Source organism: Fonsecaea nubica (genome assembly GCF_001646965.1).
Source record: "Fonsecaea nubica strain CBS 269.64 chromosome Unknown Scaff90, whole genome shotgun sequence".
NCBI classification, from domain to species: domain Eukaryota; kingdom Fungi; phylum Ascomycota; class Eurotiomycetes; order Chaetothyriales; family Herpotrichiellaceae; genus Fonsecaea; species Fonsecaea nubica.
Window position 1 is genome coordinate 71,798 of NW_019173763.1, and position 11,797 is coordinate 83,594.

Genomic DNA, 11,797 nt, shown 5'->3' on the forward strand with positions numbered 1-11,797 from the left:
TGACCAGAGGTAGCCATTGGTTCTTTGTAAATACATACAAGATCCACCAATACATATCCTGGTAAAGTGTTGAAACTGTATCGCAATACTGCGAACACACAAGCATTCGAATGTAAACATAGTACCCTGTTATTCGCACTAGATTATTTACGTCCCTCCCGTCGCGACATCTTCCTTGTGGTATCCATGTGCCCCGAGCACCTTGTCTCCCACTTTGACCGGTTCCGCGGCTATTCGACGACAACACCAACCCTGATCAGTAAAGAAATGACATAACGGCAACGAGAAAAGCCTCTCGGGAGGCCAACGTACCTATCAAGCAAAATACATTCGTGCTGTCTTTGTGCCGGCATTTGTCCACCCGTGGATCGTGCCGCGCTGGACACACACGTCGCCGGGCTCCATGTCGACTCTCGCGCCGTCGTCCAAGTAACTGTGCACCAAGACGCTTTGATCAGTACGAGACAGTGCAGGTTGCATTGAAGAGGCAAAGAAGGAGAAAGGAATAAGATGTAAGGAGAAGGAATTGCAGTAGATGTTGCTGGAGGTGAAGCTCACCACGAGACTCGACCGTCGAACAGAATCCCAAAGTCGAGCGACTCGGTCCTGTGGAAGAGCATCTTGGCCTGACGACAATTAGATTCTCTGTTCCTTTTCTGATAAGGACCACCTTCCTCCCGCTTCTTTCAAGCCCACATCACTAAAGGGGATTGGAGGACAAACCTATCTGGGTCGTACCGGGCTCAATGTCCACAACCCTAAGCACCACCCCGCTCTTATTCGCGAGATCCGTCGTCCTCGTCGTCGCGGGATCATCCCTCCCAGAGTTATCAGTCGGGACCTGCTTCGTCTCCCAGAGCACGCCGAGGCTGGCGCCTAGGTTGGTCACTTCCAAGGGGATGCGCGAATCGGCGAGGAAGATCGCTTTTCCCTCCTCATCGTGGCCGGTGACGATTCTGCGCGGATGGGGGAGTGGCGTGTGTGACATTTTCACAGCACCTGTGAGTAGCTCTGGGAGGGTACGATATGGTCTCTAGATATCTAGATAGGAAGTGTCCGTGGTATATACATCAACAGTAGAAGTATACTACTATCTGTGGTCGCTCGATGGTGCAGAGGGAAATAACTGCTCGGCAACCCATCATAAACTACCATCTTGCGGAGGAAGTCATTTCGGAAGCGAGTCCCAGAGCCCCCACAGTCGGATGAGTATAATAACCTTCTTGAGGAGATGCTGCGAGGGGTTCCGACCTGGACCTACCAGTCCCTAACGACAACCTCCGCAGCAACGTACTTCCCGAACATGGAGACCCAGAAATCTCGTCCGACATTTGGTCCCGCTCAACCCCGCATATATTGCTTCTTAGTAGACTCTTGCTTGCTAATCCATCTCGAGACTCACGAGAAGGGGAATCTTCCAAGCTGATTCCGGAGGAATGACGATGTTGATATTTCCCAAAGCAGACTAACGCGAGAAATAAGTGGGTCTTGGTCCCAACTCGAGGCTGTCCAGAAAAGGGGCCACGACCCCTGGTGCTCATGGGCCTTGGCCAGTTGACAAGTGGAGAGTCCCTCCCAGTGCCTTCACGCCTGAGAGCCGAACATGTCGCTACCGTGTTTCTCCCGTGAAGGTTCCGCCAGACCGGGCGATAAAAATGCTCGTCACAGACTGCCGAGCCTTTCTTCCTTGGTTGCCAGTCGCAGTCCATGCGAAGTCAAGACTCGGATTTCACCTGGAGAGCCCTCACCATACTACTGTGTACCATGTACCTGTCTTCCTGTCTCCATCACGGAGTCATCCTCTAACTGAAGACTCAGAGGCAAACAAGCCTGGAGAACAAAATGGAAAAGACGCCCCGTCCTCCGCGAAAACAAAACTCAAGCTGCGATGGCTGTCGGGCCTCAAGAATCCGTTGCGATGCTGTGCACAGGCGAGAAGGGGGAGGCGTCGCTGTTTTCGGCGGCCTTGGCGACCGCAGATGCACCAACTGCGCCAGGAAAGAGCGGCCTTGCACTTTCAAAGTGAGTCGACTCTGTTCTCTACGGGACCAGTGGTGGCATTGGGGCTGAGCATGTGGGTTGTTTAGTGGCTTGAGGTCGCTAAGCGGCGTCGGCGTCTGTCGAGCTCGGTATTTTCTGTTGACAGCGTTGAGAACGGAGAAGACACAGTGCATCGATCATTCGAATACGAGGAGAATATACATAACAGCGGACGGTCTGTGTTGGTATCAACCTTTTCTTTTATGACTTTACGCCAAATCTGAGAAACACCTAGATCTCTAGGCCGAGAAACATCATCTTCAGGATCCACCGCGTCTTCACGAGTTGCCCGCGCGCTCAACCTACGTGAGGATTCGATCGATTTCTCCATGTGGCACATCTTCTCCTCGATCTTTGAGACCGCACTCGGCGTATGGCTCGGCAGCGGCTGCTGCCCATACCCGGGTCTGCCAGATGCAAGTCCAGACCCTGCCCCACCTTCCCCCCCCCTTCTGCGTTATATTCGTCCGCTGAACAGACAAACAGTCGTTAATGAGAATGGATGAACACATAGGGCTCGAGAACAATCATTTCCAGGCTGTTTGTGAGCTTGGACGAATGGAAATGCCCGTGCCGGGGTCATGATGGCCAAGTTGAAACCAGACATCCAGTCCCAGGACCAGGAAATGTGTGTGTCAAAGCAGACATGGTGGTCAACCACGCATTAAATGCAGCCGTCCACGCATTCAGTGTCCGGTGGCTCCCTCTGGTTGCCGGAGAGAACATTTCAACTGACAAACTGAATGACCTGGCCCGCAGGCTTTGGCAGAACGCACAATCTAAAATCCTCCTCATCTTGCGGAGGCGTTGCTACAGATCGATACTTGCACTGTATATCTTTGGAATGACTCCCATGCCGCCAGGTCTAGAGGAACAGGAGATCGGGTATGGGAACATTGGTGAAGTGTGCATTGACATTGCGATGCGGCAGCTACAGAGCGTCCGGGCTAGGAGGAGATATGTCAACCGCTTTGAGTCCGCACTCGTAGGAGCAGGGGCAAAATCAGCAGTCGCGTCCTCTAACACAACTGACGAGGGCTACGAGCTCCGCGAGACCATCGTATACTGGGCTGGTTTCGTCTTTGATACTTCGGCGTCTTTGAGCACCGGTCTACCATCAATTCTCCACGCGAGTCTTCTAGGCTTCGAACAAGAGGGGACAGTGCAGCTCCTACAAAGAACTGCGCAAGAATTCCACGACAAGACGGAATCGTGGCGACTCAACGGCTTCGAGGTGACCAATCAACGCGCGATCTGGATAGTTCAGTCGGCCAGCGGTTGTAAAGGGTTGTTCTGGAAAGCGGTCGCCTCGATCCGCGAAGCGTTCAATTACCGCCATGAGCCGCACCTCGTTGTCCGTGCACAGACTGCCGTTGTCCAATGCATGCACAGATACGACGTCACATATGCTCCGCTGCTCGCTGCGTGTAAGTGAGCATTGCTGTTCCTCGACTTCGAGGCCCAGCTCAACTGGTGTAAGTGCTCTGTCCTTCTGCAGAATCCGTATATTGAGAGTTTACGGGCTCCAAGACCTTCTCGCTCTTCATTATCACCTAGGACTGTTGATCCTGTACGATACCCTGAATATCTTTGACAGGCGAGATTTGATATCAAACTTGGGCATCTCGCAATGGGCTGCAGTACAAGAGACTATCAATATCATCTCGCTGGGGACGCAATGCAAAGTCTCCCTTCAAACCGTATTTGGCTCAACGGTAGGGTCACGTCGCAACGACATGGTGTGCCTCCTCAGCATTGACGCCTACCCGCACCATGTGGCCACAGCTTTGAGGCTGGTATCGGATTCCTTGAAGAAACACTCTAGCTCTAGTGAGGTTTGCCTGAGCTCTGAAGCCCTCACGCAGATCCGAAATATTGCAACCATGGCGTTTGACCAACTTCCACAATGCTCCGCCTCTCTCCAGTCTTCTCGAACGAGCATCTCTGCAGACCTGAGCGACGTCCAACAGTTCCAAGAATCGCCCGCCCCTGATACTCACGAGGCACCAAAAAGCAGTATCAAACAGGCTCAAGCACAACACGACCAAGGCGACAGCGTGCGTGAGTTACGCGAAGAAGATTTCCAGGTCATCGACGGGCTTGATATCGAAACAGAGGCAGAAACCGGAACTGAACCCGCGTACCACGTCACGGACAATTTTGCGAGGGATGAAAACTTGACGAGCTCTGTCCTCCTTGAACAACAATGGGACTGGACATCGAGTGACGAGAGTCCATTAAGTTTTGAAATCCCCACGGGGAATATGTTTTTGACTGATCACGGCCTTTTCGAGGTGAGTTTGCTGTTCCAGAGCCACCTACACTCTGAACAGGCTTAATGAGCCGGCTGACCTGTGCGTGTGTTCATCACTAGGATTGCTTTTTCCTGGCGTAGCTCGCAGATCGAGAAAGTCCGTGAGATGATATTACCGTTGTTTCTCTGGTATGGGGAGCCGACTCGATATGAGTATCCGCACTTCCAAGCTAGACTCTCGAAATCAGTCTCAAACCACGAATGCCAGACAAAGAAACACCTTAGAGAATCGGAAAGAGGGAGATCGACCAGTGGGAACCAAGATTGCTTTTTTTTTTTTTTCTTTTCATCAGACAAACATCTAACCGCTGAAAAAACCGAGCAGGTGTAATGTCGACAGGTTTTCCAGAAGGACGCAGAGATGTGGAGATGACGATCTCTCGAAAAGAACTACTCCCTCAGTCCCGCGAAGCCTTGTCCAAACAGCTCACTCCATCTGCCCCTAGTTCTGGCAGTTTCTCGCCCACAAAAAAACTTGGCTCGAACACTTTCGCATAACCCCAAGAAACCACCACCACAGTCCAACATGGGTGCCCGGAATCCCAATTCCTCCAACCTCCTTCACCGGTCTTGGGTAAAACACTACCCTCGCGTGAAGTGGCTTGGAAGAAATGCTCAAATCACAGGCCTCTGGTATACATGGACCGCATAAACGATCCGTAACTGTTACTCATAGAGCTTGAGAGAGAGTCTGCGTCGGAGCCTGGTGCGCCGGCGTTATTCCTGCTCGTGGAGCTGGTCGACTGGTTCTTGGATGTGACGGGAGAGGATGTTTTTGATGATGATGACGACGACGATGATGATGATGTCGAAGATGAAGTTGAAGATGTCTGGAAAAACCTGGCTGGTGTATTGGGTGTTGTGTTCATGGAGAGCACTGATTTGCGCGCGAAGAAAGCCGATGCCATTGTATACTAGATGATAAAGCCCCGGGTTGTCTCTGGTAGTGTCCTCGTTGATGGGTTAGCCTTGGTGTGAAATCTTGGACTGTGATGAAGTTATTCGGTGATGGTAGACCTGCGTGTGTACTGGGTGGTTGGTTCAAAGACATGAGACGACAAACGCGGATCTTGGAACATCTTATACATCTTCACCTGTCCCCTGGACCTCCCAAGCAGCGGTCTTCTCATGGGCTGGGCGTGACAGTCAGTGGCAGTGCCTCAGCTCGGTGCGCATCCAGCCAGTGGTAACATCTTGATAGCGACAGGGTCACGAATGAGCATCCATGTCACCAACACCAGCAAATCAGCCGAGCATCTGGGCGAGGTACACGAGACGATGCGGACTTGGATAGTCCAATGACCAAAGCCCCAAGGACCAAGGGACCTTTCGTCACCTGTGATGCCAAAGCTGACGACATACATATACACACAGACTTGCAGAAAGCGAAATCTGGATACGGCGTCCCAAGACCAAAAAGAGATGAGAAAGGGTCTCATGTACTGTAACCGTGGAGGGGGATATTTTCCAATCAGGACGGACCGAAGAGCCACCCGCCCAGGACAAGTTCATCAACGGGGTCTCCCAAATCCGGCACAAGCGCTTACAAGGGGCGCCCTAGGCGGGCGCAGTGCAGGCGCAGATGTCCAGAACGGGCCGCCTAGGACCAGGACCAGGACCCATGCAGGCAAGGTAAGGTCAGGTCTATAGGGCTGATGCCACCACGTGGCACTCGAGGACTCGAGCGTACTCGTATCTACCGAGTCCTCGGGTATTATTGGAGGGAATGGTTCCCACCGCCTGAAAGTGGGGGCTGAGTCGCGCAAATATATGTGCCTGCGGCCCTGGCCGTTGGAACCTGCGCGGTGAACGACTACAGGTGGGTAGATAAGTGGGCAAGGAGACCGGGTGGATGCGGAGATTCTATCCCGGATACCTGTCTGGGAGTCCTTGTACTCGTGACAAGGGGAAAGTGGACCTCCCCGTCGTCGATCAGCCTCATTTCCTGGCCTATCACTGAGAAATAGGCGCAGGAGCTGAATAATTAAGGTGATCTACGACGACATGTGCATTCATTTCTAGAGAATGAGACACTGGTCAAGGGAAACCAATGGCTCAAACCCCTACACGCGCTATCATCCTCCGATGTCCTGAGCCCCTCAGCCAAACCGGTGTTGTATCTGGACATTCAAAGGTACGACTCCCGAGTCCCCTTCTCGTTGCTGCGGTAGATCGCGTCAATCATCTTATGTCTGAGCAACGCATCCTTGAAGGTCACGACGCCGCCGTCTCCCTCGCCCATGGCCGCATCCCAGACCTTCCCCACATTATACGCAAAGTCACTGGCCGGTTCGACTGGAATCTCTTTCAGCTGTGCGCGCCCGGCACCCGCTGGAACGAACTTGATCGTCGGATGGAACATTTGGATGTGGCCGTTCGGGCCCTCGAGCACCAGAGTCCCCTTGGTGCCGTTGATTTCCCAGTAAAAGTCTTTGCCCGTGTCCGAAAGGCCGCCTTGATAGACAATCGTGGCCACACCTCCTCCGCGCTCGAGTGTCCCCGTCACCGACATCCAGTCGTGCGCGGTCTTGTTGACGGTTCGGAGGACCTGTCCCGAGGCATCGACAATGTCCATGGTCGGGCGCCGCGTCGCCAACTTGGCCTGCAATTCTGTCATCTCTCCCAAGACGTAGCAAAGGGCGTCCATGGCGTGTCCGGCAGGGATGGTCATCAGATTGGCTCCGTGCTCGATCTTGGCCATGTACTCGTACACGGGGGCCTCGGTTGCGCCCAGGACCATGCCTGAACCCAGCATGGTGGTGCCGAGAATCTCGCCCAGCTCGCCGTTGGCCACCATCTCCTTGGCCTTGCGGATGCTCGGGTTCTGACGAGCCTGCAAACCGACAACATTCCTGACCCCCTGGGACGCCGCCAGGGCCGTGAGCTCTTCTGCCTCTTTCACATTCGCCGCGAGCGGCCACTCGACGAAGAGATCCTTCTTCGCATCCAACGCCGGCCTGATGAGTCGATAATGCTCGGGCACTTTGACTGACACGACCACCATGTCGACATTGGGATCGCGGGCCAGAGGCTCCGGGTCGTCATAGCATGCGACATCTCCACCCAGCTTGTACTTTTGCACAGCTTTCTCCGCCGACGCCTTGCTGCTGTTCTGCAGCGCCGTGATCTGGAACAGGTCTGGTCTCTTCTGGATATGTGGCAGATGTGAACTGGCTGCCCATTGTCTGCAGGACGGAAACATCTCGCTCAGCTTCCAACACAGCGTCTTGTTGTTTGCGGGACAACATACCCATCAGCGGACAAGCCAATGAAGCCTAATTTGGTGGGAGCCATATCAAGTTCGATCTCGTGTAGTTAGACGGTCTCTCTCTCTCCTGAATCGACACGGGAGGAAAAGCTTGGTAGGTGCGAATTGCGATCACTTTATATCGACTGTTCTAAACGAGAAAGTTGTTCAATACAGACCGTACCACGGAGAGTCTGGCGATCTCTTATATACATAGGACCTTAAAGCGACGGGGTTGAACCTTCTCTGTACCGGTTCGTGGCTATAGCAAAAGTTACTCGCGTCACAACAAACTGGTCAATTGGCTTGGTAAGCCAAATGTGTCCATAGGAATAAGGCCCATCCCCAGAATGCCAACGGGCAACAAGAAAGAATAGAGAGTTGCAAGGGATGTAACTTGACCTGCACACTTGCGGGGGTTTCGACGTTCATAATGAGAAAACACCGCACGCCCTTTGTCCTTGTTCTCTCACCTCCAAGCCGTCAAAGTTTGAATCCTCCAAGTGATGAAGTGATATGAATCAGCATATCGACTGGCATTGGCGTTGGCATCTCCGTTTAGCTTGTCTCGAAAAAGCAGGATTGCCGTATTCTGAAGACTTTAACATTGATCAAAGTGAATGGCAGAGAGTGGGAGCAATATGGGGGATGACAAATCCATCGATGTGCAGCCGCCACAGCCTCGCGAGGCTGAGATAGCGCTAATCGCAGTCGGGCAGCCAGGCTGACGTCATAATTTGTCTGTATCACAACCAGACGAAGCGGACTACAAGGTTTCTCGTACAACCATCTAGATAGATACATAGCGGGATATGGAGGGGGTGTTGGTGGTACACCAACGACAGACCATCCTGTCGTGCCAATCTATCAAACATAGCTGACAAACCTCCCAAATCTCCTTTGGATGATCAACTTGCAAAACCCCACGCAGGAATGGCAGCATCGATTGAATGCTTTTCAGGTAACCCCTACGTGGAAGTACAGAATATCACTTATTTCCACCGTCCGGAGTCTGCTCTACCGCTAGGACGAATGTCTTCCTATTGCCTGACCTTCCTAATACAGGGTATCTATGGGGGTCGCTAACCCGCTCTAAGCATATCATAAGCTCGTGTTCCCATCGTGTAAACCCTGCGTACTTTTGTTCAACCTTCCGCGCAATGAGCCTCATTAACCACAGACAACATCCAGTCTAATCGGAGCACCAAACTTCACGCTTTCTGCTGAGACCATGCGAGTTTCTCCAGAATTGACAATACACCTAGACAAAATGTTAGTTACCGTGTAGGGTTGACTGTAAAGGTCCAACTTACCAGTAACACCTTGAGTCAATGTAGCTGATGCTTCAGTACTTCTCGCACCAAGCGTCACGGTGACAACGTCTCGTATCTTTCCAGCCTTTTCCAAGCGATGAGCCCAGTTGAAGACATACTCGTCCTCCCTCGAATCCCCAATTACCATGAGGAATTCGGGGAATGGCACGTCCTTCCCCTGACCCTGCTTTTCCAAGTTGTCACCAATCAGCTGGGCGGCTGACCCTTTGTTGACATCCATCTCCGAAATGTTGAGTCCATCCTCAATCGGAATCGCATTGACATTCTGTCCACGACAAGCATCATTTATATGGTTGGCGCACTCGCCGGCCTGTTTGAAGGCCCCTTGTCTATCTTCTGCGTCCGAGTAGTCGAAGATCAGTGACGCATGGCGCTCTTCAACCCGGCTGCCCTCAATTCTGTCGACATAGTATTGCAGAATACTCCTCACCCCTTTCTTCCAGTTTCGAACATGCTCGAGGTTGGTCAACTCCTGCCACTCATCGGTTCCTGGGTCCAGCACAAAAGCACCGTTCTCCGCAATCATCCCAATGCCACTAACGGGACTAAAGAGCCGCTCCATCTCTTCAGGCATCCTCGAGCTCATGACGTACACAATATTCTTCTTGTCTTCAATGAGATCGTTCAATACGTCGACCGACCTCTTCGGAGTGGTCAAGATGATATCGGTGGGTGAACCCCAGGATGCCAACGTCCCCTCGTAGTCGAGAATTATCAATCGCTTTTTGGCTTTCAGATACTTCGATTTAACACTGGGTAAAGACAGTCGGGGAACTGCCGTGGAGTCACGGACTGTGTGTTCCTTCCATGCGTGTTCCAAACCCTTGACGTAGTGCTCAAACCATCCAACAGCGTTCTGATGTACAACAATATCGTACAGAGCCTTCCAGCGGTGCTCGCGCTCCTCGAGGGACATGTCCAGGGCTTGTTTGATAGCATCGGCACAATGGCTGTAGTGCCAAGGGTTGACCAAAAGGGCATTGTGCCCAAAGACTGTAGCAGACCCAGTGAACTCACTAAGAATCAGAGGACCATACTTGTTCTGGGAAATCTTGCCGTCCTGGCAGAGTATCCACTCGTGGCTCGTCAAGTTCATGCCTTCGCGCAAGCTGGTGATCATTAAACATTCAGCAACGGTGAGCAAGGCCATGTATTGGGAGAAGTCAATGTCTTGCTTCAAAAACACCAGCGGTTGATGGGCCAGAGTCGAATGGGTCGAATTAACCCGAGTGACAATATCAGCAACGGTAGCACTCAGCTCTGGGTCCTCAGCAGACGAGGTTGCAATTTGGATGAGCACGACTTTATCCCGATACTCGGGGTATTTGTTGAGGAATAGCTCGTAAGCCAGAAACTTTTGACGAACTCCACGAATACTGTCCAATTTGTCTCGTGCCACAATGATTCGCTTGCCTCGGTATTTGTCGGTGATTGTGTGTACCCACTCCTTGACTTCTTTCGCTTGTCGTTGCAGATCGATCGCTTTTGGGTCGATACCAATAGGGCACGTATTGACATGGACAAATCTACCGTCCTCCAGAATGACTCCGTGCTTGGTCGCCTCCACGTTGAGGAGACGACTGCAGGTCTGGAGGAAGTGATGTCCATATTCATCGTTCTGGAACCCAATCATGTTGGCACCCAACATTCCTTGGAGGAGGTTTGTACGAACAGCGAGGCAACGGAAGATTTCCGACGAAGGGAATGCAGTGTGCAGGAAGAAGCCGATCTGAGCTTCAGGGAGCCTCTGACGTAGCAAATTAGGCAGAAGTAGCAGATGGTAATCGTGAATCCAGATGATATCGCCCTTTTTCCAGTTCTTTGCGATCCGATCGGCGAAAGCCTCGTTGACCTTGGCGTAGAATACCCACGAATGATCCTCGTATGCTTTGCTCTTGGGGTGGTCTGGAATCTGATAGTGGACCACAGGCCAGAGGATGGTCTTGCAGTAGTGCTCGTAATGACCGTTAAGATCACTGTCACTGGTATAAACAGCCAAACAATCGTAGTCATTTTCCAATTTCTCGGCAATATTCTCTTTCAGATGCTCGTCCAGGGCATCGACTGGGCAGCCAAGTGTCCCGACCCAGGTCTTTTCCTCGCAAATCCCAGCATCGACAGCAGCGTCAATGGCATTGTATAGGCCTCCGTTGCCGATGATCGCCTTCTCGACAGTGTAGCTGTCATGTGAAAAGTGTCGTTCGTGGCTGACAGTCCTCGTTCTCTGGCGACGTCCTCGGTGTGTGGCATTGTGGGCTAGCGAAATAGCCTTCTCTTTGACTTCCTTAACATCCCTGGCGCTGACCACTGCATGCTTCAAGATTGAACTTGGAGGAGGCGACTTGGCGCGTGAAGGAGGTTGGTTCCAGGTGAAGGTCTTACCCCAACCAGGAGAATGGAGGTCATGTCGAGAGATGGCGCGCACAGGAACCGGAACCTCTTTTTTGACATTGGGGAGAGTCAAGCTTATTTTTCGCTCAGTATGAGGTCGGAAGATCTTCTCATGGTCGGTAGTAGCGCCTGGAGTCGGAGGAATTGGGCCGGAACTCTGGGAGAGCTGGGACAGCGGGGAGCCACTGACTGCGCCAGGTGTGAAGAGGCTCACAGTCTGAGTGTCACTCGGAGTGTTCTGAGTGAGGGCTATCTGCTGCCTCGGAAGTTCAGGAGACTCGGGCCGCGAGGTACAGGATGGAATGTCGAAGTTGATAGTATAGGGTAGAAAGAGGGTAGCAACGAAGATGGTCATTTTCAATAGTATATCGTGGCGTTCGGAGCTAACACTGTGAATACGCAGAGAGTGTCGACAGAATGGATGATTTTTGGAAGACGGCGCAGAACCAGCGTAACGATTGATCAATGTTG

General features: G+C 52.2%; 4 protein-coding genes across 4 annotated transcripts; 1 reads left to right on the forward strand and 3 right to left on the reverse strand.

The window, feature by feature from the left end:
* Positions 1–315: 315 nt before the first annotated feature.
* AYO20_09577 (hypothetical protein) lies at positions 316–988 on the reverse strand (the record flags this gene model as incomplete). Its single annotated transcript, XM_022647846.1, has 2 exons — positions 316–626; positions 724–988. The coding sequence occupies 2 exons, from the start codon at positions 986–988 to the stop codon at positions 316–318; spliced, it is 576 nt and encodes a 191-aa protein (XP_022496192.1).
* Positions 989–2,686: 1,698 nt separating this feature from the next.
* On the forward strand, positions 2,687–5,272 carry AYO20_09578 (hypothetical protein; the record flags this gene model as incomplete). Its single annotated transcript, XM_022647847.1, has 3 exons — positions 2,687–3,471; positions 3,539–4,334; positions 5,033–5,272. The coding sequence occupies 3 exons, from the start codon at positions 2,687–2,689 to the stop codon at positions 5,270–5,272; spliced, it is 1,821 nt and encodes a 606-aa protein (XP_022496193.1).
* A 1,210-nt stretch (positions 5,273–6,482) lies between these two features.
* Positions 6,483–7,648, reverse strand: AYO20_09579 (hypothetical protein; the record flags this gene model as incomplete). Its single annotated transcript, XM_022647848.1, has 2 exons — positions 6,483–7,539; positions 7,605–7,648. 2 exons carry the CDS (start codon positions 7,646–7,648, stop codon positions 6,483–6,485), a joined length of 1,101 nt encoding a protein of 366 aa, XP_022496194.1.
* A 1,164-nt stretch (positions 7,649–8,812) lies between these two features.
* On the reverse strand, positions 8,813–11,681 carry AYO20_09580 (trehalose-phosphatase; the record flags this gene model as incomplete). Its single annotated transcript, XM_022647849.1, has 2 exons — positions 8,813–8,862; positions 8,915–11,681. The coding sequence occupies 2 exons, from the start codon at positions 11,679–11,681 to the stop codon at positions 8,813–8,815; spliced, it is 2,817 nt and encodes a 938-aa protein (XP_022496195.1).
* Positions 11,682–11,797: the final 116 nt, after the last annotated feature.